Raw genomic sequence first — 25,256 nt, forward strand, 5'->3', positions numbered from 1 at the left:
CTGCTCTCAGTCCCAGCACACAGGGCAGCCCAAGAACATCAAGTTCCACCGAGCTCTGCGGCCCAAATCCTGACCCGCCCCAGCACAGCAAAACTCTTGGGTGGGGAGGATGTAGGAGCTCATGGGGAGGGGGCAATTATCCTTGTGCACCACTGAGCCCAGCTCTGTAGGGGTCCTTAGGTAGCTCTTTGGGATGTGGCAGGGCTGGTTGATCAGCCACTATGAATATCCTTCAGCAGCCCCTGGCATTCCTTCCATCTGACGTACTACATCTTATTGCTTTGCTCTTTCCAGCATTTTAAAGAAACAGGACTAACCCCATCCACAGGAAACACCACCACATAGTTACTGGCAGTCCTTGCCAGCTGACCGGTCTCTGTATCCCTGTAAAAGCCAGTATCTTGTTTTTCAATATCATCCACTCAGTAACCCTCCAACTTCCGCTGATAGAAAGTTATCCGGTGTTATTTGAACTCTCCTCCGAACTGTGCTACGACTTAGTGGGTGAATGGACAGCATGGCTGCAAGCTAGAGGGCTGGGAATCTGGGACAATCTACTCCTGTCAGCAAATTTTACGTCCTGTGAAGCAACAGTACCTTGATTCCCTTTAGACTGTTCATCTTCCACTTCAAGCTCAAATAAGCCACAGCCAGCTGTATCTATAAGCAGCAGTGGAATCCTAGTCTCTTCTGTAGAAGCAACTCCTGGCAGGTCCCTAATGGGTTATGTGGAAAAGAGTGAATTAACAACACTGAGGTAATACTGCAGCATCAGACAGCAGATCAAACATTCTGCCTCCCGCCTCCGCCCCTGACACAGCAAATAAAGACACTCTCGTCTCAAGGGTAAGACAGAGAAACCATTATATAGCACCCACTACAGGCAAGGTTATAGACCAACAGAGGCATCCACTCTAGAGGGGAAGTTCAAACAGGTCTGTATGTCACATGGTGCACAAGAATGGTCACAGGACTGGGAGTCAGGAGCTCCTGCATTCTCATCTCAGCTCGGCTATATGGCCTTGACAAGTCCCTTCACCTCTCTACTTCATTTTCCCCACCTATGTTATATAACACCTCCCTGATCCCCTTCTCCACTCCTCAATGTTCTGGGCATGCTGCACTGGTAATGACATGGCTCCAATTGTCATGTATTGCATCACTTTAAGAGTGCGACGAATGCTGCAGCTCCGGGATCACCCTATGTAACCCACTGGGCGTGTTACATGTCCTGGACAGCACCTGTTTCACAGAGGACATGGGTTTGCTCTAACTTTCAGCTTGAGAGCCTGGCTCTCCAGCTAGTGCAAAGGCTCGTGCCTTTAGCTCTTGGGTCCCCGAATTCAGCCCCTGGTATTGACCAAGATGATTGTCATTGCAGTGCACTGCAAGACAGACTTGTGACCATGCCATATATCAATTTCCAAGATGGCGGCAGTTCAGCAGCGGCAGAACTTTGTGTCTGAAAAACTGATCTGAACACTGGTCAAAAGGACTATGTCGTAACATTCCCTTAAACCCCTCTCCCCAACCACCCAATGGGAGGGGTGATGGGCACCACTGGGCAGTTGCTTCTTCCCAAAGCCTGGGCTAGCCAGCCAGCCCTGAAAACTTTGAGATTATGTAAAAACCACACACCACTTTTTTATGAACTGCAATCATTTCTAATACGAGCCAAAGTAGAGAGCATGGGAGTTAGTATTTCACTCCACTAGCGTCAGACAGTAAAGCTACAGAAATAGTTTTTTTTCCCCGCAGCAGCTTTTAGCACCGTAAGGAGGAAGAGACCTTAAAAGTGTTCTAAGACGTAGCAATTTGACAGCCGTGATATCAGTTGAGTCAGAACACACCAGCCAGGTAACTAGCCAGGGATTCTGGTTTCATGTCATTTCTACATCTGAAGAAGCTACATCAAAAAGTTACATTTTATCCCCGAAGAGAGTTGTTCCTTGAATTCAGTCTGTGAATGGACCAAGAGATGGAAGGGCTGGAGTAGTAAACTAGCAGAATGCTGGACAGCTCCAAGACAAGTACACTTTCAAGTCCAAAGGCTCTGATCCTACAGTACAATCCTATCATCACTGAGATGTCATAGGAACAAAATCAAGGTCGCTGTTATTACAGAAGCACAGAGAGGCCCCAGCCCAGTTCGGCAGTTCACTGTGCTAAGAGGGGTACACGCACATAGCAGGAGAGTCCCTGCCCCAAACAGCTTGCAAGCCAAATAGGCAAGAGACACAAAAGGTGGGAGAAAGGAAGCGTTATCTCCATTTTACAGATAGGGAACTAGGACAGAGGATGAAATCCTGGCACCACTGCAGTCTGTGGGCCAGGATTTCACCTAGAGAAATGAAGTGGCTTTCTAAGGTAATCAGGGAAACCCATAGCAGAACCAGGAACTGATCCCAAGTTCCCTGAGTTGCAAGGCAGGGCCTTAACCACATTTGAATGATTTTCCAGCTTGGTTAAGTTTGCCCATCTGCATTTGCATTCCACTGGGTTTGCTTTGCTTTCAATGGGCTCTCTTAGAATATTACTCGCTTCATCAACAACAAAAGAACCCTCCTCTTTGGACTGACACTCATTCATCTTCTAGCTAGAGACGTCCCCAGAGTAGCACGTGCACATGAGCATACATAAATGAACACCGACACAACAGACTACTGTACACCCCTACGAAAATTCCAGCCAACGTTTCGACTTGCCTTGCAAGAAGCAGCACAAAGACAGACTGCAGCCTAATGGACAATCATTTAAAGCTCAGGGCTGCCCCTCACAGGACTGGTCTAGTGCCCACTTGAAGGGATCACGTAGGGTGTTTATGAGCCCTGGGTCAGGGCCGAGCTGGATTTACCAGCCACAGCACACTGCACCCTGCCAAGACACTCCATTGCTGCTTTTAGACCTAGAGGAAGATTTCTTCCCCCCCCCCCCCCCAGCCATGGAGGTTCCCTTCCCAAAGCACAGCTGCTTGGGCTTCATGCTGCAGTCCAGCATTTGGATTTTAATAAAAATGTGACTCATCCCCCATATTTACAGTTAATTCTTGTAATTACCATCCATGTTTTCCACAGATCCAGTTCTGAGCAGCAGCAAACCAGTTTCTCACTGAAGTACTTCTTCCACTTTGGTCTGCAGGACAGATTTATCCCTCTTTTCTTGTTGCAAACCCTAAGCAGCTTCCCATCCCTTTAACATCTGTCCTGTTATTCTTCACGCTGGTAGCCTGCTTACATACACACTGAAGGATTTGTCTCAAACCCAAACATGGTTAGTCTCCTCCATAATCCTATTGACATGGATTCTTTGACAACTCCTAGAGGCCAAAGAATGTACTTGCAGCACGTCTCATTATAGGGAACAATCTTAATCTGGAAACTTCATTTTAGAGGAATAATTAGCTGCATAAAACTTTTGGGGGACAGAAACAACGTGCTCCTTTGGGAGAGGAAAGCATTCAGCAGAACAGGGTGTTATCCTGGAAAAAGTTCTCGTGCTTATTTAAACGCTAGCCCCTTAGACACAAGGGGGAAGGTTAACCCACTGGCTGTTGCAAAGGAACCTGAAATGCAGCCATGTGTTACTGTTTTAGGGAGAGAATCCTGCAGTCAGCATCACAGTTGGGACAGTCACTGCAGTCAAATGCTGGATGGAATCCCAGTTCTGGTGCAATACATATAATGCTTTACTGCCTCCTGCACTTCCTTTGAAAGAAACATTTCCCAACTTCTTGTTTGTTTACTAACTAGTTAGCTGAACACAATAACCACAGGTGTCAGGTGCCTCTCAGGCACAGCCAATATGGCCAACTCCTGTGATTTTGTCATGGGGGACTCACAATATTTGGTGTTTCACTTAAAATGCCTACCCTTGGTTTCTTGTAATTAGGGGAGAATCGCACCTGTCATTTAAGAAAAAAAAAAAAGTTTCCAAGCCCTCGTGGTTGCAGAGAAAATCTTGAAAACATGACCAAAGGGCACCCTAAAGACTCAGAAACCAGCCAGCTAATAAAAGGAACCCATGATGTACGTCTTGTTTAAATCTCAGGATTTTAAGCCAATCTCAGGATTTCTTAGACTCGTGATTCTTGAATCCTGAGGGTTGGCGATACTACACTATGGCCTCACAGATTTAACAGTGAGATAGGGGGGTTTCTTATAGCCCAGTGCTCCAGCTTCATAAGTGTGCTGTCATCTGCTGGTAGTGCCTGAAAGGAAGTTTGGAAAGTCGAGTTTGGTCCTTAAGAAATATTAGGACTATGAGGGATGCTGAAGGCAAAGTGTATCCTTTTGATATAGCACAACCCCATTTTACTGAAAACCCCCATTAACTGAAATCTGGCTAGGTGTCTCATGGGGCTTTGCTGTGATTATTCATGTTCATTATTTCTATTGCAGTAGCATCTAAGAACCCGAAGCGGGGTTCAGGTCCCCAACCCCATGATAGACACTATACAAAAAAGTAACACAAAGAGCTGCCTCAGACAGCTCACAAACCAGGATTCTGACAGTATGCAATAGGTGAATAAACAGACAAACATGGAAGGGGAGAACAAGGCGTGTTTGCGTAAGTTAGTACCTCTGTATAAGATGCCAATCAGTGTCAGAATCAAAGACAACTTTAAAGGGGCTGCACACCAACTGGCAGGGTCCCTTTAAATAATCTGGCACTGTTTTCACCAGAGCTCATGGTCCAAATTTCAGAGCCTGGACCTACCAAGCTCCCCCTTTGATATGAGACCCTACATATCCAAAAGGTTTTAGGTGCCTCCACCAAGACCTTCCCACAGAGAGGGCACTGCTTCTCCCAGGACAGCATCCTTTTCACTTCTTCAGTGACCCAAGTGGTTGAAGTGTCACTCTTGCCCAGAAGGCTACTTTCATTTACTATCCTTTGAGTAAGAAGAGCTTCCTGCAATCTGCTTGGAGTATTCTTTTCTGTAGCGTTCACACATGGTTGCTGGCCCTATCATTTATGCTGTGCTTGAAGAAGTAAGTGATAGTTAATTATTGCAGCATAAATGTTGTAAGATTCCTTCTGCTTTCCTGTTTTGCTGCAATGCCTGACTCACAGCAGCAGGCTCTTCTCAGATTCATGCATGCTGGCCAAGAAACAGTCACAGCTGGAGTCTGTTAGTCTTATCTGTTATCTGCTGCCTAATGTACATATTTTATATGCTCACAATCGCTTTATTAATGCAAAATTGGACTCAGACAGATCAGTGCCAGGATGCAAAACAGAGGAGCTTGTGGGATTTGAGAATCACCTTTGCAAGCAGTCTCCAAAATGCATGTCAAATCCCCAGCCAGAAGAATCAGGTGAAGAGTGAGGGTTGTAAAGATATCAAGCATTTAAGGGGAGGAGGAAACATTTTTAATTTTCTTGGTTTCTGACTTTTGTAAACTACCATTTTAAAAAATTCAATCAAATTTACACTTTGAAAAAAAACATTAGATACGGAAATACAGAGTAAGGCTCCCTAACAACATAAACTCTACCCTGAGGGCACAGCTAAGGTTGTTAAGGAAATACAGATTTCTCTCTGGGCAAAGCTAAAGTTTTTTAATGGAACCTTAGCTTGTTATCTCCATACTTTCAAATGCTTAGCGTTTCTATGGAAGGGCATCCCCTACAGCAGTGGTTTTCAAACTGCGGGTTGTGATCCAGTACTGGGTCGCAGAACGTAAGGCACTGGATCGCGGCAGCTCTGGTCAGCACTGCCGACTGCGCCATTAAAAGTCTGTCGGCAGTGCTGCCCGGCTAAGGCAGGCTAGTCCCTACCTGTTCCGACACCGCGCTGCGCCCCAGAAGCGTCCAGCAGCAGGTTGGCTCCTAGGTGGGGAGGCAATGGGGCTCTGTGTGCTGCCCCCGCCCCACATTCCCATTGGCCGGTTCCCGGCCAATGGGAGCTGGGGTGGTGGTGCCTGCAGGCGAGAGCCACGCAGAGCTGCTTGCGCACCTCCACCTAGGAGCCAGACCTGCTACTGGCCACTTCCAGGCTGAAGTGTGGTCCGTGGTGCCAGGACAGGCAGGAAGCCTGTCTCTGCTCCCCGGCTGTGCTGCTGACCGGGAGCCACTGGAGGTAAGCCCACGCCCCAACCCTGTGCCTCAATCCCCTGCCCCAGCCCTGAGCACCCCCCTCAACCCAGAGCACCTTCCTGCACCCCACCCCAGAGCCTGCACCCTCAGCCCTGAGACCCTCCCACACCCCAAACCCCTCATCCCCAGCTCCGTTGGGTCACAGGCATCAAAAATTTTCTTCAACTGGGTCACCAGAAAAAAGATTGAAAACCACTGTCCTACAGAGTGTCAGTACAGGGCAGATTTTCAAAAGCATTCAGCCTGGCCTAACTCCGCTCCCATTGAAGCCAAATCTCACCCTACACATCTATCACAAGTATCATTTTATCATAGGAGTTGGCATTTAAACACCAGATACCTTGGTGGTAGGGTCAGGAACCTTGGCAGCCAGGAACATCTTAGATCCTATACACTTTGGTGTTTCATATATGGCTGCAGACGTTTTAAACCTCTTTCAGCGCTCCTTTTGAAGTCAGTGGGTGCTGCTATGGGTGTAACTGTTTTTAAAATCAGGATACTTATTTAGGTGCCTAAATACTGATTTCAGAGCCTAATTTTGGTTACCCATTTTTAAAATCTTGGCCAGTGTTTCTAGCTCAAAGGCATTTTTGACAATATGCTGAGCAACCCCCTCCCTCCAAGTCAACTGAAGATGTTTCAAGAGGGGGACACACTTCACCTTGAGCCTCCATATCTTTCAAACCTCTTGTCTTATTTGGTTCCAAGAGCCCAGAAATGTCTACCCTCGCACAGAATCAGATATATGAAACAGCAGGTAGGGTGGTGCGAATTTGACAAAGCTTGGTGAGTGGATAATGAGGGCAAGATCAGAGTTTTGAGGGTTAGGTTCCTCCAGCCTCACATATATGGGTTCTAGCATCTCACCAGGATACGCCCAACCAGTCTGTAAAAAGGGTTCCAGTATCCTCTCATCTCAAACCTGTCAGGACTTCATTAATCTGATCCTCATTTACTAGCACCTGGGCACAGTAAAATGAAAAGGCAGAAAACCAGAGTCAGAATACATGAGAATGCTGCAGACATGATTAAAGTGTCCTACAGTGTTACTTTCAAATATCAGTAGGCAAAAACTTTCAAAAGTCCCTTCCCAGGGATGCTTTCATCAGTAAAAGGACTAAAATATACCTATTTGTCCACTAGAAGTAGACAGAGACAAATCATTTGGCATAGGTCACCAATAGCCATCAGATAGTCACAGATTCATAAACAGAGCTGGATTTGAAAACCCACTTATAGATTTGTCTCAACAGATACAGTGCTACAGATGTTATAGCTAAGTCAATATTTAGCGCTCTGTTCTGGGGAGTTCTTCTTGGAGAAGCAGCAGATCAGGCCTTCTTGTATAACAAGTCATAGGAGGATTTTTTAAAAACCAAAACAGAGCATAGCCCTGTGGGTTTCTATTCTGTAAGCTGTACAAGGGAAAAAAAAATCAATGTTTGCTAAATGAAATCAGAACAAATGGGAAAGAAATAGCAAAAGGACATCGCAGACCGTCGGAAAATTGTTAACGGTTGATAAATATTAATTGACAATGTCCATTCCTCATTAAAACCTGGTTAAAAAAAAAGAGCCAAATCACTTACTTCAGTAAATGATGCGCCACGGAAGGGTGAGCTGAGAGTCGGCCACAGTACATTTCTGTGGAGGCCCACTGCATTATGGCCTGATGCATTCGGTATTGCACAGTCAGCATCTTCACTATGCTCTCACCAAATTTCTGAATCAGACGCTCCATTAAGGTGAGAGAAAGACCCTTTGCTGCAGCCCTGCACCAGGAGAACAATTAACAAGACAAACTCAACAGGCAAGGAGAATAAGTCCATTAAGGAGGTTGTTTAAAGATTGTTAAAGGAGTGCCATCAACTTAGTTATCACATTTCTGACTGACTTTCAAAAATTATTATTAAATTAGGAGCCATGATCTCCATTAAAGCCTCTAGAACCCAGAGACCCAGTCCCGAACACCAACCATAGATCATACTATCTCTGTATATACTTGTTTTATAACCAGCCACGGCTTCCACTATTCGGATTGTTTTTTCTAACTGTTCATTTTAAATTCTCTTACACAAAGCGTAACTCTACAGGGTTCTACAACTAGTATCTATGTCTGCCTCTCTGCTGCAATGCATTCTGACCTTGCAGCACATTGTCGGAAAAGCTCTACAGCCACCATACTTAGATTGCAAACTCTTGCATGCAGGGACTAGCTTTTTGCCCTGTGCTTGTACAGCACCTAGCACAATTGGGTTCTGGCCCATGACAGGGTGTTCCAGATGCTACAATAACACTAAATAAATAAATAAACAACAGCGATAGTGGATAACTCAGTAAAACCACTGCCCCGGCTGTTTAAACACACAAGGAGTGTGCAATTAACAAAGGGACAGAAGATCATTCAGAAAATATTTCATTAAATGAAACAATACATGCCCTCTTTTGTAGTACTGTCTGGTCACCTCATGTTAGAAACATGGCAAGATTTACATAAAATGAGAGACTGCAGATTAATTACAACTGCAGAGGAGAAGACTCAGGAAGCACTTCCTTGATGAGGAAAGGGTCTACAGTGAAACATGACCAGATTCTCCTTCTTGCCCTGTCACATATTACAATATCAGGAGAAGCCCCTTGAAATTAAAAGGGCCATATATTTAGAGCAAGATGAAGAAGCTACTTCTTTACATCATCAATGGTTAACATGTGCAACTCCCTGCCACGGGAGGGCGGAGATAAATACAGTGGCTGGATTTTAAAAAGGACTCACTAATTTTACTACCATGATCAACATTTGCAGCCATAGACGGAAAGGGAAAGTTTGGCAGGGGAAGGAAGGAAGAAATGTTCTGTTATATGGCACATTCTGACTGCTGGCAGGACCTAGGAGAATATTCCACCTCACACTACAGTATCATACAATTGACACTTCTTTGCTACAGCTGACAGAGAGCTCAGACAAAGGGATGATATGCATTGCCCACAATTTCACCACTGGTTCTTTCAGAGTTTGTAGGACTAAACCCACAACACAGCTCAGCTCCCTCCAACAGTAGAGACAACCTCCTCAGTCTCCTTCAATGGGATGGCTTCAGGGCTTGCCCACTCCTTCTGACACATGTATCAACTACAGAAGTTTTTTTCATTACTCTGAATTCCATAAACCAGAATGCTGTGATGGAGAGTAAAGGTGGGTATGGAAGTCACTCATTTCACCCATCTAAGGTAAATGGTGAGTGAATACACAACTAGACACACCCTTCTGGCCAGGTAGTAATTTTATTACCAAACCTGTGTAAATAACCAGCAAAGAAAAAGCAAAAGTTTTGGTACTCAGTATAAGTAAAGTCAAAACCGTGGCATGAACAATGCAAGTAATGGACTGGGGCTCTGTGGTCAGATGTTGATTTAGGAACAAACGGAACGACTAAACCGGAATGATCTTCCCTTCCAGGAGCAGAAATGAATGGGGAAGTAACTCACAGCTTGATCCCTCATCTTACTCTCTGCCCTGCTGCGGTCCTGAAAATTGTTAGCTCAGCCCTGAGGCAAGCAGGAAGAGAAGCAGTGATGATTGAACAATAAACAACAAAGAAAACGTAGCGACATATGGGAAGTAGAATCAAGTTGGATAGACTCTGATCTGGATAGACTCCACTATTGATTGTTCTGGGCCTAGCAATAGTAGGGCCAATTAACTCTTAGTGAGAAGTAAAAGGCATAATTATCACCTGGGAGAATTGAGATAATCCCCTCCAGCCACATGCAGGGGTCATTTGAATCAAGTTGTTTGTTTACAGAGTGTTGGGTTTAATTTTGATATATGTTTGAGCTTGGCTACACTTGAACATTTACTGAAATAGCTATTGCAGGATAATTATTTCAGCATAAGCCCCCATGTGGATACTCTTATTTTGGAATGAGAGTGTCCAGAATAATTGTTCTGTAATAATTATTCCAGAACAGCTAATCTGGTCAATTTCCAACTGCAGACAATCCCTTACACATAATTATTTTAGTGCTGATGAAAGGGGCTGGTTTTAGAGCCCAGGAGTCTGAAGGGCCTGATTCTGATTGATAAGAAGGCCTTTTTGCCTTGCTCTGGCAGGATTAAGGAGTTGTAGTGTCAATCAGAAAAAGGCCCTGGAGTCTGCTGTTTATTCACATAACAAGTCTGGCATTAGGAAACTAAGCTTTTCTACTCTGCTGAGCCAATCTACCCCAATCTTACCATGGCAGGGCCACCTCCAGGGGTGAGAGGATGCTGTGTTCCATTCACATTCAGTCCTTGCAGTTTCCAATCACACTGTCAACAAAGACAGTCATCAGTGCTAACTGTGAAGTGGATACCTGACCACTAGAAACCGGACTGAGACCAACTTTCTTCACACAGGCCACCAGAGAGCAATCCCCTTTTGCTTACTGTATTTAGTATCTTGATTCTCATTACAGCACCTTGGGCCTGCCAGCCCTCTGAATATCTGCCACTGCTAATGAAAAACAAGCCACTTATTGAGATGTGGACTCCAGTTCTATGTTAGGGAAGCAGCTGGCTGTATTAGCCAGGTCAGGCAAATCAAGTGTGAGTCGCACTGGTTCAGGAGATTTGGCACTTGGCTCCAGACGAACAATGTAAAAATACCTCTTGGTACATCACTGACAGGTTCAACTGGATGTAACAAGTTAACAGATTAGAGTCTTTCCAAACAAAGAGGCTCTTTTCCCCTCACTCAGTTGAAAAATTCTTTACAAATCTAATAAGTGAACCAAGGATCATGTTTAAAGATGACCCCATGGAGTATTTGCAATAAAACCTCTCTTTTTAATACCAGGCAAGAAATGTTCTAAGGGATTTCTTTTAATGGCATCTCATAAAACATAGGTGAAGTAACAGAACATGCCCTCTCCTCTGAAATACAACCCCTATATAAAAAGAAAAGCAGTACTTGTGGCACCTTAGAGACTAACAAATTTATTAGAGCATAAGCTTTTGTGAGCTACAGCTCACTTCATCGGATGCATCCGATGAAGTGAGCTGTAGCTCACGAAAGCTTATGCTCTAATAAATTTGTTAGTCTCTAAGGTGCCGCAAGTACTGCTTTTCTTTTTGCGAATACAGACTAACATGGCTGTTACTCTGAAACCCCTATATAGATATTCACAGCACTGTTTCCAGGGTCCTGTATATCCACTGGGGGGCCAGAACCGGGCTGCAGGGGCAGAACTGCAGGGTGGGCTGGAGAAACTCAAGCTCATGAAAATGAGTCTGTAGCCCTGCGGTGTAGCTGTAGCCAATACAACCGGTCTGTGTGCATCTGGGGTGTGTATGCTGTGTGTGTCTGTGTTGGGGAGGGGGTGTATTAATGAGGAGGATAAATTTAGAAATCTTTCACTTGTTAATAACGTTTTCTATTATTTCACCATCCAATTAGTCTCTCCAGTTGTTGAGTCTCACTCCAGGAGAGGATTAAAGAGAGCCCACAGCAAATGCCAGGAATGGAGTGGGGAGTCAAAAGGAGGTGACCTAGCCAAGCTCAGGGCTGACCAGGAAGGAGAGCAGAGCTCTGCTTCGGATGTGAGAGAAGCCTAGTTGCCACTCAGAGACTGAGCTAGCTTACTGGCTAGACAAGCCTCCTGCTAGATGGGACAACCTGCCTCTGGGGAATCAGTGGAAACAAGGACTGTTTGAAGACAAGCCCTGAACAGAAGGGCAGGCTCCCACAAAAGGTTTATCAGACCACCCTGTTCTGAGCTGTGGTATTTTGTTCTTGGTTTTCTTTGAACCGTAACATGCTGAAAGGGGCTGGACTGAAGTGTGATTTGGCCACGGGGCTAAAGCATCGCTATCTTGGATGCCTGTGGCTGCATGAGTCATGCCCTGATGGGCCATGCAGGGATGCTGCAGAGGCAAATCCAGGCATACATGGAGTTAAGGTTATAAGTATCAGTTACTTAAGACAAAAAAAGTCTTTAGGGGAAAAATGTAGTTCTCTCAAAACACACATAGAAAGTCAAAGTTAAGGTCACACTTAAAAACTAGGAAGTCAGGAAACGCACAGCTAAAGTCACCCAACCCAACAGAATTCATCATGTGCCCTGTCAAATTGCACTCGTCATACTTTGCATATAAAGAGAGACATTATGATGCAAGACTTCAAGATTCCACTTGCAAAATTTCCCTGCCGAATCAAGGTTGGGATTAAAACGCGCTGAGCACCTGTTCTATGAAAATTGGGCCCCATTAAGATGTCTCAAGCTCAGCATCGAAATACTCTGAGGGACACAAAACCACTTTTTTATCTTGGTCTAAGTCTTTTGACTTCTCAGTGGATCATATTTAATGTGGAAGTCCCTGAGAACATGGATGTCCTATGAGGAATAGCGTCGTACACTGTCCATAACAGAGTCACTTTACTGAAAGCAATCTCATTTTAAATTACATCTTTAATCAGATTACCACTAATTCATCAATACCCGTCTGTTAGCCACATATCATGTCCCTGTGAAGGGATTTAATCAAGGAACTAAACGCAACAGGGGACAGTTCAAAATGTTTTAGACGAGATGGGTTTTAGATTGATGCGTTAGGCTAATGCAGGCTGTGTTGGCCTCCAATGCACTTTTCTGGGAGCCTTACTTCCGATGCCTTTCAAAAGATATTTGCTGCAGCTCAGTTGGTCACTGATTCTTCTCTGGATGGCTGGTACTAGATTTAGAGGGCTACAGACTGGAGCCTTTCATCTTCAATCAAGAAGAGTGCCACATTCTGGAAATGATTTCTTACTAGGAATAGTCCCTTAGTAAAAGACTGGGATTTGCAACCATATGCTCCCCTACCTGCAGTTTTCAAAGCACACACAACGGAGGATCAGGAGGTGAATGCAGCACTTGAGAAGTGCCAGAACACAAGCACTGGAAGTACTAAAGAACCACAAGCCACCTGTTTGACTCCTAAAAAAAGTTCCAGAGTTCCAGCATGTCTCCAGCACTGCTGAGTGAGGACGCTTCTTCCAACCCAGTTTCCCCACGGCAAAGCTGGTGTAAAACACAGCCAAGCTACAGTCTGGATAGTGACACAAATAATCCAGTCACTATCCAGAACAGATTGGTTGGAAGATTGTTTAGAAAAGTAATGCCATCCTGCTGTTAGAACATTATTTGGGGAGGAAAGTGATCCAACATGCAAGCCAAGTGGCCTAGAGGATGACAGGCACATGCTCTGTTAGTTCCAGTTTTTGAAAGGTTCATAAAAACTGTGTGTGTGTCCCCCCCCCAGCCCCCAGGCATTTTTATTTACTTTTATTTTCCTCATTCTGTTAAATGTCTCTTTTTATTATCACTTGATTTTTAAATTGATTTTTAAGACTATCCATGCCTTGAATTGCATTTAGAAGCCAATCAGGAGCCAGGGAAGTCTTTGGAGCATACGTGTGACTAACGCAAGCAAGCACTGTCAGGGCAGTTTTCGATTTGCCTCCAAAGGTACCCCCATGGAGAGGGCATCACAGCAATTGAATTGGGATGGCACAAAAGCAGGGATAACTTTAACAAGATCAGAGAGAAATGATGATATTGCTGCGTTGCAAGCAACATTGATGAGGGGAAAAAGGAGCTTCTACGGATCCAGTCCTTAGCTGTTGGAGGTGCCATCGTGAGGTTAAGACACAGAAGTAAGGCCCCAACTGCTTATACTATTCCTGTAACTGAAGAGCCAATGATACTGTTTGGAGGAGGAAGACTATTGAGCCAACTTTCAGCAGTGAAACCCTGATGCTTATAATCTGGGCCTATTCAATTGTCCCCTGCCAGTTCAGTTGTTTAAATTATCCTTCATTTCCTGACCTGACTTGCCATGTGATTTTTCTGGCACTGCCCAATGTGTACTCTATCCCATCCCAGAAGAGGGTGATGAGATATAACCTGTACAATCCTCAGGTGTTCTGTTCTTCTGGACGACGGCATTTTGTGAATGGTAGAGGCCAATGAGAACGGTCCATTCTCCACTCCAAAGAGGCCACTGCTGCCCTTTTGCAGGCAAGCCCTTGTCAGCTAGCACTGGAAAGAAGTTCTTTGAATGAACTATTGGTATCTTTCATAGCCAAGGAGGGCCTACCCAAGCGTGTGACTCCACCCCCAGGTGCCCAGCCACATTCTGGGCTGGCCATAAAAGGGATCATTAGTACTTCCAGGATTAAATAAGGTTATTGAATTAAATTTATATTTTAAAATGACACTACTTTGGGACTCATGAAAGGATGGAACTATGACTTCCTCTCTTCAATCTTGTACTATTATCTGTAAACCAAGTACCATTAAAATATTTTAGTCAATACATTTTCATTTTCTGGCTATTTTTGTAAAGACGGTCTTGTCACTAAGACACAGCACAGGGAGTCAAGAGATCTGGGTTTGATTCCTGGTTCAGCACTTGACTCTCACTGTGCAAGCCTGAGCTTGTCACTTAACCTCTCTGGGCCTTGGCTTCCCCATCTGTAACAGCACTTGCATACATAAAGAGGGCTTAACTCACATGTCTGTAAAACGCTTTGGCATTCTTTGCATATCTACAGCAATATCCATGCAACAGGATTAGATCTCTCATGGTATCATCGGTTTCATGCATTTGGCATTTTGTTTTATGTTGTGCCGTATCATTAAGAGATTTCTGAAACTGCTATGAAGATAGGCATGCTATTTACTGTACTGTAATGATTCCCTCCCCCACAGTCATTTTCCTTTTAAATCACTGCAGGAATAAGCTGTACAACTGCAATAAAACACGTGGTGCAGCTTATTATTGGAATCTGTAGTGGCTAGCCACAGAAAGTTCAGGCCCAATATTTGATATTTAGTGATTAAATGGAAATAAATTTGTTTGGATGCCACATGCAAATACATCATATACCTGAGCAGGAAGACTGCTGCTGCAACACTATGATGATTTCAAGGCAGCTCAGTGGCAGAAAGATGCAGATTGATTTATGACAAATGATTAGAAGAGTTAAATATGGCTAAGTTTATCTGAGCAACACCAGCAAGAAGGGATACGATAATTATCTGGAAATATTTGAAGAGCGTAATGAGGAGTAATGGGCTGGTATGAAACAAAAAAGCAAACTTTTAGGATGAATATCAGGAAGCATCCTGACAATGAGATGCATTATGGCACGCATCCAAAGTCCAAAGAGGTCAATGGGATGCTTTTTACATTGACTTCAGTGGGCTTTGGAGCAGGCCCAAAATTGGGAAATAGTCTCATAGGAAGTTGTAGGAATCGCAGTGTTTCGGATGCGTAGGACTAGATTGTTTCTCTAAGACATAGCCCTTCAGGGACAGTGCACTGTTGTGTAAACCCAGAAGCAGCATAGGGAGGGAACAGTAGCTCTGGGAGTCACATTCCCCCTCCATATTCCCCCAGGGTAATAATTTGCTGGGCTATCCCTGCAGCAAATTACTACCTATCTCTAAGCCAACTAAGCTCTACTGTCTGGCACGTTGTGGGGGATAGAGGAAACCCTCTACCCATTTCCCACCCACTTGCTCCTTTGCACCCAGAGCCAAGGTCCAGGTAGCCCATGCCAAGCTATAAGAAAGGGGTCTGACCTCCCACACTTTTGTGCAGCCAGAGTAAAAAATCTAGCCCTTAAATTTCAACTGGAGAAAACACTAAAATATGTACTGTATAGTCTGCCCTGGCAATTGCCCCTGTGTGCTATATAGTGTTCCAGGGAGAAAATGGTCCCTGATAAGCAATGGAGACACAGCTGGAACACAAGCTGTGTGGAAGCCTGTTTGTTTGTGTCTGCAGCTGTAGAGGGTTTCATTTAATAAAGGCTTCTTGCTTAAGTAGGGCCAATTCCATACATCATGACAACAGTCTTTTAATATATGGGATGTCCTTCTGTGGAGCTCTTAGGTGTGAAAACCATACAATCAACACTCCCAGTACTGAGGCTTATTTGTACTGCTAAAGGGGGCAGTGTCGCAAGGCACACCGTGGCTCATGATGCTTACATATTTTATTAAGCCTAAATTTCTGCTCACATATGACAATTAAAACCTGCACTTTGTAAATCTGATCCTACTGGTAACCCCATTGTGTAAGGTGCTGTACTGCTGTAATGTTCTTCCTGTGGCTACAACTAACGGGCCACTCCGGTCAAGTCCACCATTCCACCATCTTGAGAATCAGGGTTCCGCTCAAATCTTGGCATTGTTTGCAAAGCAGTTGAATCTACAGGCTGCTAGACACAATTTCAATTTGCTAAAATGAGATGTGGAAGTGATGCAAAGAATCTTGTGGAAACAAAAATACTAAATTAGTGTTGTCTGTTTTTACTGGAGATATAATTGTGTAATGCTGAATATTTCTTTTAAATGCCTTCTAAATCTTTTCCATTACAGATTAAAAAAAAAACCAAAACCCTTTGTCAGCATTTGTTTGTAAAGGATAAAGATGTGAGTAGAGTCCAGAAGCTATATTGGATTAGCTGACAGAGATTGGATTGATAACCCTCCTAGTTAAATGCAACAGCTAATACATTTGGAGCACAATTATATTATTTTGAAGCCTGATGAAAAGAAGCAATTTAAAACATCTAATTTATTTTTCAAAGCACGCGCTAGAAAAAATAATTAGTTCTTTCCCTTTGAAAATCTGATCCTCCAAGTGGGCTGAAGTCAATGTGACTCCTTACACCAGTAGCTGTACTCCTGGGTGCCAGCTCAAGCTCACAGTTGGTATCCTGTCTGAAAAGCTAGGGGGTTACTGATCTACAGAGTACTGAAGATGCCTTGAACAATGGTTTTAATACAGTAAACTCCTTGGAGCATAATTTACTGGTAACTTGAGAGATGTAAATCTGTTAACAATATTGATTTAGAGACACATTCTCTCTGCTCTGTTTTATTTTAAATCTATTAAACCTAAAGAGGGACACTGGGTACCACAGCATCCAAATAGTGCTAAAGCTTCTAACTCAGAAGACTTGGATATTGGTCCACAAGAAGCTATTATAACAACAGATTTTACTGCAGAGTTGTTTACGAGGATGCCATTAAGGTTGAAAACCAGATATTTGGCTTCCACCCATCCCTTCCCTTTCTTATTCTTGCAGAGTCCAATTATTTGTACTGTAAGAACTTTAAAAAAAATGCATGAAGATGCTACAAAACTCCCTTAAAATAAAAGTCAGCAGCTTGGCACTTGGAGTCTTTGCAACAACTAATTAGCAAAATAGCGCAACTGAGGGAGTGGGGGAAAATTAATCATCATAACATATAAACACAGGGCCAGGAAGGGGAAAATGGTGAAAATTGTGAGGGATTCATTGCAAAGTTAAATAAAAACTCAAAGCAGAGGGAGAGACGCATTAAGACATCCAGGCAAGGGAGCAAACACAAATTTCCAAGAGCATTTGCAAACAGCTGGAGTCTTGATGAAGTAGAAAGATATTTTCACTGTCAGATAACCAGAGCTAGAGAAGGCTCTTGGTACTGGCAGTCATGAGACAGAGGAAGTCAGTATTACTGGAGCTCAGGGATCAGAAAGGGGCAGCTGAGAGACTCAAGGTCCAAGGGACAGGGGGGAGCAAAGTGAACAGCACAGATACAAAATTTGGGGAATACGCCCAAACCAATGCACTCATGACACAAAAGGCAGTTCAGCTTTATCTTGTCGCCGTCAAATAGCCTCATTACTTTTTCGTGTAACCCAGCCCTAGGGAAGGTGTGAGACAGGGAGTAGGAGGTTGGGTCTATGAGAGGATCCTCACCTTCGGTGAGCTGCAATATGAAAACTTTGGAGGACCACTCATCCATTGGGTGAGGCAGTGTTGCCGAGCAGCTAGGGCACTGGGCTGAACGCCTGGAAACTTGGATTCTAATCTTGGTTCTGCCTCCTGTGTTGGTACTGAAACCAGTACATGAGAAATGGTGCAGTTATATATAGCAGGGTACCCGCATGCCATGGGTGCAGGGTGAAATGTGAAGCTGAAGCACCTGTAAACACCCCAATATGGCTAAATATCTTGTTACAGTTGCACGCCTTGAAAGATGTCAGTAGTTTTCAAGATTTTCAGCTGGTGTAAATCAGCATAGTTCCACTGACATCAAAGGCGCTATGGCAACTTACACCAGCTGAGGATCTGACCCATTCATTCAGAGAGCAATGTGCTTGGTAATGTCTTCTTTGTATGCTGATAATTTGGCCCACATTATTTAAACAAGTACAAATGGTGTTTGAAAATTTCCTAATGATGCAGCTCTGTCCAGTAAAACAACCTCCACTATTCAGGATGCTTCGTAGTCTGATCTGAATTCTGATGTCCATAAAAAGTGCTTCATACAACTAAAACCAAGAAATTTAAACGTGTTGAAGTTTTTTCTGACAGGTTTTAATACTAATGCAGAGCACTTATGCAGCACTTCAATATATGACAGAAAACTGGAAGGCCCAGATTGCAAACCCGTCGCTCTCACTCGTAAGCAGTTGCTCACACAAGCAGTACCACTGAAGTCAGTGGGACTATGCAGTCATGTAACTGCTCATGGCTGGGAGTGAGGAGCTCATTATCTGGCCCTAAACAATTAATCCTTCTAATACTTCTCTAATGTACTTAAGCATCCTTATCCTCATTTTACATAGGGGGAAACTGAGGCACAGAGGCATGAAAACACTTGGCCAACAAACTCACAAAGCAAGACAACAGAAAAAGCTGAGACTAGAATTCCAAGGTTCCAGCCAGGCTTCCCAGTTACTCACTGACTCCTTTTGCCAATAGCTGTTTACAAGGCTAGTGCTGGGAGATCTGCTAGTTTGTCTGAGATTTGGATGTGCTGCATAACAGCCTCTCAAGATTTATGTTCAAATCAGAACACATTGCTCCAAGATGATGTGTTGCTTTAACCTTATTTATAATGATCTCTTAGCAGCCTGCTTTGAGTTGTTCTATCCTCTGGACGTCTGTAATAGGAGGTTTTTGCTATTCTGAAATTTAAGTCAGGTTATAGATATGTATTTTGCTTCTTTTGGCTGCCATGTTATGGAATTAGCTCCCTTACTCAGGTTTTGATGCAGCAAGTGCCTAGTCCTTTCATTTTTTAAAAAGGTGCAGTGACTCAAGACACTTTTTGAAATTACAGGGACAGATCCTCAGCAGGTGTAAACTGTCATAACTCGCTTGGAGCCATGGCAATTTACACCACCTGCGGATCTTCTCTGCAATGTAATTGTTCTTAAAGCACATGCTGTATGTATTGTCATTTTATAATTGCGGCTGTGTGCATGATAACTCGAATTGCTTCCTCTTAGTAGGCTTACGATTGCACTAATATTTTAAATAAATAAGTGTGGAACCACAATGACAGAATTTAATAAGGAAAAAGAATGCATGAACTAATAAGACAGAGTGCCTAAATCCATCAAACAAAGCCAGATACTCTAACCAGTAGTATGGAGAGATAGGCCAAGCAAACCCTTTGACAGGGTCAATAAAAATCATGATTTATAAAAAAAATTAAATCAAATCTTTTATTTACATTATGATTATTTCAAAAATTAAATTAATTTTTCATTTAAATCAGACTTTTTATTTACATGTTGTTAGTTCTCTATCTTCTTACCATTTTATAGGCTTAAATTTCTGAAGTGTTTTGGGTTTTTTTTAATACTTGCTTCTTTAATTTGTTTCCCAACTGTTAGCAGAATTTCAGATTTTACATACTGATTTTTTTTCCTGCTAAGATGTCTCACACTGAAAATGCTCATGTATATTAGACAAATCCAGGTCCTCATTAACTGTGAGAATACCACAACACAAAACTGAGAAGCAAAGAGCCTGTATTATATTTGTAACCAACTCCTCTTTCCAATACACTAAAAGTTCCACAAGTCACAATAGCTGAAATGCTTCAACCAAACTATGCCCCTTCTTCAGAGTTTGAAATCTGTGGGACTTGTACTCCTAGCTGTTTTAGAAAATCCAACCTTCAGTGCCGAAATATGAACTGAGAAACCTAACACTAAGTTCCTATTTTTGAAAATGTTGGCCGTTTGTATCAAGACATTCACAATATCTTTGTTAAAATGTATCAAAAAATTTATGCCACTAATAAGATTTTAATAAAAATACAATGGTAGGCAAACATTTATGCACTTGTTTAAATTAATTTAAGTACGATTCCCTAGAAGCCTTCATTTTCGATCTTTTGTTCTTTACCTACAGTAGTTTTGTAAAATTCAAACATACCTACCAGTTAGCAGCACTGAAAATAACCACCATGAACATTTAATTCATTATAAATTGAAATACAAATTTGCTATCACATAAATTGATGGCAGAGGGAGTTAGGCACCTAACCGGCTTTGGTGCTTTTGTAAACCTCACTAAGCATCCGTCTCCACCCTTAGGTACCTAAATACCTTTGAAAATCTGGTCCTTAACGTCTCAGTTCCCATCTGTAAATAGGGATACTAATTCCTCTTTCCCACCTTCTAGTCTTTTTTGTCTATTTAGAGTGTAAGCTCTATGAATCAGAGACTGTCTATTACTAGGTATATGTACAGAACCTATTACCGGGGCCCTGATTTTAGATGGGTTCTCTAGGTGCTACTCTAATACAAATAATTAACATTAAAAGTGTACATATTTCTAGATATAAAATTAGCTCCCTTGCACATGTTTCTGTATACAGTAGGCCATTCATCCATCAAGCTGGCAATATATAATGAAAAGACTCATAGCTATCGCTTGCATAAAACCAAATTAAGGTTCACATGTTAAGATCAGCAAACATAACAATACACAATGTAGGAAGCAATATGCAGGAAATCAATATTGGGAAAGGATATTAAAAAGACAATTTATGCTAGTGATTTATGACTCTCAAGGAAGAGATCTACAAATTAGACCTAATTTTCAATAAACCAGCAGTAATTCATAACAAATATTCAACCCAACTAAAAAAGCCAAGCAATAAATTAAATCCTTTGGAACCTAAACTTTGATTGATGGAAGCATGCAGGCAAATATCCATTACAGACAGTGGAAAGGAAAAGTTTGATCCTCTGATAGAGCTGGATGGGAGTCTGGACAGCATCAACTCATCTCAGTGTATTCCCATGATTTCTCTTATTAGTACCTGTCCCTAATCCAACACCCACAGAAGTCAACTGAAAGACTCCAATTGACTATATAGGGCTTTAGATCAACGGCTGATTAAGGCCTCATTCCCTCAATCACTTAAGCAGATGCTTAATTTTAAGCACAATGGGACTATTCATATGCTAACAGTGAGGCATGTGCTTGAGTGCTTTGCTGAATAGAAACAGACTTAAGTTACAGGTGCATAACTTTAAGCATGAGTGTTTTGCTTACTTGGGGCCTTGATGCACTGAAATATGGGGCATGCCATCATTATAAACTCAAGAAAGCCAGATCCATTTTCTGTTCCTTTCATTCTCCTAACCACACCTTCTACTACAATGTATCTAGCTGCTGTCGGTGGTTCTCTTTCCCCTAAAAAGCCTCTAGTTCTTCCTCTATTGCTCGCTATGCCAGCTCCACATTTCAGTTAGCTAATTTGTAACAGGTTTCCGAGTAGCAGCTGTGTTAGTCTGTATTCGCAAAAAGAAAAGGAGTACTTGTGGCACCTTAGAGACTAACAAATTTATTAGAGCATAAGCTTTCGTGAGCTACAGCTCACTTCATCGGATGCATTTGGTGGAAAAAAAATGCATCAGATGCATTTTTCCACCAAATGCATCTGATGAAGTGAGCTGTAGCTCACGAAAGCTTATGCTCTAACTAACAAATTTATAAGAGCTGTAGCTCACGAAAGCTTATGCTCTAATAAATTTGTTAGTCTCTAAGGTGCCACAAGTACTCCTTTTCTTTTTGCTAATTTGTAACGACACTCTACACAGATCCTCCTCTTTCTTCCGTGATCTCTTTCTAGTTCCTATATCAGACTGATTTGCTCTTCATTCTTGCTTTGGTTTTCAAGATCTCAAACGCTTGTATGTATTATATTAAGCCCCAGGTATATGCAATGAATGGACACATTATCGTCACATAAGTGTCTGGAAATTCAAAGTAAAAGCTGCCAAAGCAACCATCTTCCCCTTTGCATATACCACATGCATTAAAATGGGGTCCTCTGAACATATATTCCACCCAGCTCCAAATGAAGTCTATACATATCACATGAAGTCAAATTTATCTGATTCCTAGGATTTGCATTTACTGGCAACTCAAACAATAATCCTCACATAAACTTTTCCTTACAAGCCTGGCTCTTTCTAGTTTCCTGCAGGATCTCCATGTCATGGCCCCTAGTTCTGACCAGAGAGTCAGGCCTACATCTTGGTGGAATTAGCAAACTGCACCTGCCACAGTGAATCAACAGAATGTATTCAGCAGCTTAATGCACCGTTCAAACGCCTTCCAAGAGGTTAATTCAACAGAAGACCACTGCATCCCTAAGCAAGGTCACAGATCCTGCCACCATCTTACAAGTCCTTTATTACTTGATCCTACAGTATTCACACATCACCACAAGAAGCTTCATATACGTGCATCTAGGATAATATAAAAGGCGAAATGCCCTTGTATTACATTATTTGGTCACCAGCATGTAAAATTACATGGTGTTGTCTCATCATGTAACGAAAGAGCGTGCTGCAATGTATACACATTAATCTTTAACAAGGGACCATAGTTAAAGTTGCTGTAAAAGAACTATGAACGTGTATTAAATTCAGCCAGTGTAATATACACACCAAACAGCTCATTCTAATGAAGTGCTGTCCACCATGAATCTTTGGGACGTTTATCAATGTCTGCCTGAATAATTAATGGGAGATTCTAAAGCTGTGAAATGCTGCTTACTTGTCAGATATGATTGTGGGAGGCAGCTGTTTGTGATCCCCAGCCAGGATACACTTTCTGGCCTTCAGCAGAGGTATCCAGCAGCTTGCTTCTAGTGCCTGAGCACATTCATCTATCACCACCAGATCAAAGTGATTTTCAGGAAGTAACTTCAGTGGACCATCAGAGGAAGCACCTAATCAACAGAGAAATCAAAAGAGAATTAACACATCTTGGTAGGAGAGAATAAGAGCACAAAGAAACCTCTTAAAAAAAATTCCTTGCAAATTAATTGCTTTTAAAGGCAGGTAACAAAGATGCTGGTTCTCTGCAGAAATTCACAATTTCAAATCTGCAGTCCATGCGGGGGGGGGGGGGGGGGGGGAAGGGAAAGGGACTTGTTATTTGGTAGTTTCTGGCTACGACGACAGTTTTTGCTTTGGCATTCACACCCATGCCCTCTTGAGCATCTTAAAGACAACAATAAAAACCAGACAATTAAAACCACAGAACGATATGCTCCACTATGACAGGTTTCAGAGTAGCAGCCGTGTTGGTCTGTATTCGCAAAAAGAAAAGGAGTACTTGTGGCACCTTAGAGACTAACACATTTATTTGCGCATAAGCTTTTGTGAGCTACAGCTCACTGCATCCGATGAAGTGAGCTGTAGCTCATGAAAGCTTATGCTCAAATAAATTTGTTAGTCTCTAAGGTGCCACAAGTACTCCTTTTCTTTATGCTCCACTATCTCACCAAAGCAGAGCAAAAGCACTAACTTTTCTTCTGCCCTCTCCATCAAACAACCAAAGCTAGAAGGGAAATAGATTTAAGAGTTGCCTTTAATGATGTACTATGGGAAAGAATTTCTGACCTTAAACTGAACAGGCTTTGTCTAACCTACCGGTCTTCTCAAGAATATATTGTAGTATGGATAGGAAAACCAATTCTATCAACAATGCTGCACAAACACACTTTAGAACATTTGTGGTGTAACAGAGCAGATAAAATTATTTGGGGCAGGGACTGTCCCTTCATTAAGTGTGTAAAGTGTCTAGCACAACGGGGCCCCAACCCTTAAAATCAGGGTCTCTAGACATAACCACAATTGAATTATTAAATTAAATTTACACTTCTATTGCTCAGAGCTCTAGATTTGAGAGGCACTGAAAATGTTGGTGAACTAATTCATGAAAGTGGGTGAAAAGGGGGTGAGGAGGAGAGAAAAATGTAGGAACCTGTTGTATGTTTATTATTCAGAGCAATTTCATCAAAGGAAAGATTGGTTTCTAAAACATCTTGTACTAGGGCTGAGGAATGCAGCTTAGGTTAGGGATGATTTTGTTCTTCTTTTATAAACCAGACTGTGTATACAGTTTTGGATCAGATTGGACACACGTGACACAAGCTACAGTTTGTCAGCCTAAGTGCAATCTCTTTTTATTAGGCAAAACTTTTTCAGAATATACTTACCACTTATAGTTTCATGGGATGTATAATTTGCACCTGGCATATGATGTATTGCCATGCTCCAAGCTCCCTCCAAAAAAGATATATGTAACGAAAGACTACAATTGTGCAGGTAGAGAGGGGCTGTACCATTCTAGCTATACAGCATGACTCTAATGTATTGATCTCCACTTAACTAAAGGTCACTTATGTCTCCCCTGCAGAGGGTTGCAGTAATTAAGCTCTCCTCCTACTGAGCTTAGCAGCAGAGAGATGCAGAGAGGTCTGGCTTGTGTGAATAAATCCTGCTAACTGGATGGTTCTGAGTAAGCCAGCAGGCTTTCTATACTGGAGAAACCATAATTATCTGAACCTCCTGTTTTACCCATGCTGTGACTATCCCAGCTTTGTAAAATCAAGACTGCATTGGGGTTTTTTTTTATGTAATGTATTGACTTGTTTTGTAAAGGACTTTTGACAAAGCCAAGTTATTTAGACTTTAAAACTAGCTAGCAAGCCAGCAGGGGTGCATGAGTTTGCAGGGAGAACCCCAGCTGAGATGGCAGTGTGAGAGTACCACTATCGTTGAAAGACAGAGGTCAAGCCCCAATTCTTTCACACAGTTACAACTAGAACTGAAGGACTACTTCCCTACAAATAATTTATTTCAAGATTTCATAGGGCATTTTCCTATTCGTGAATTGTCCATGGCCATCCTGTGAAACACTTCAATATATTTGTTATTTGAAATTATTCATACTTTTCTTCAAATAGTTATTGATCAAATAATAGCAGGTTGCATTTCTTGATGCCTTGGGCCCTGATCCAGCAAAGCACTT

General features: G+C 42.5%; 1 protein-coding gene across 3 annotated transcripts in view; it reads right to left on the bottom strand.

Moving 5' to 3' along the window:
* IGHMBP2 (immunoglobulin mu DNA binding protein 2) overlaps positions 1-25,256 on the bottom strand; it is a 78,275-nt gene that overhangs the window by 17,305 nt on the left and 35,714 nt on the right. For all 3 annotated transcript variants that reach the window (XM_038404690.2, XM_038404688.2, XM_043517908.1), the window contains 3 exons: positions 22,992-23,166; positions 7,689-7,871; positions 598-716 (listed from right to left, as the gene is read on the bottom strand). In XM_038404690.2, coding sequence (XP_038260618.1) covers positions 598-716; positions 7,689-7,871; positions 22,992-23,166 — 477 coding nt within the window. The remainder of the gene's footprint in view (positions 1-597; positions 717-7,688; positions 7,872-22,991; positions 23,167-25,256) is intronic.

Source organism: Dermochelys coriacea, chromosome 6 (genome assembly GCF_009764565.3).
Source record: "Dermochelys coriacea isolate rDerCor1 chromosome 6, rDerCor1.pri.v4, whole genome shotgun sequence".
In the NCBI taxonomy this organism is placed as follows: Eukaryota; Metazoa; Chordata; order Testudines; family Dermochelyidae; genus Dermochelys; species Dermochelys coriacea.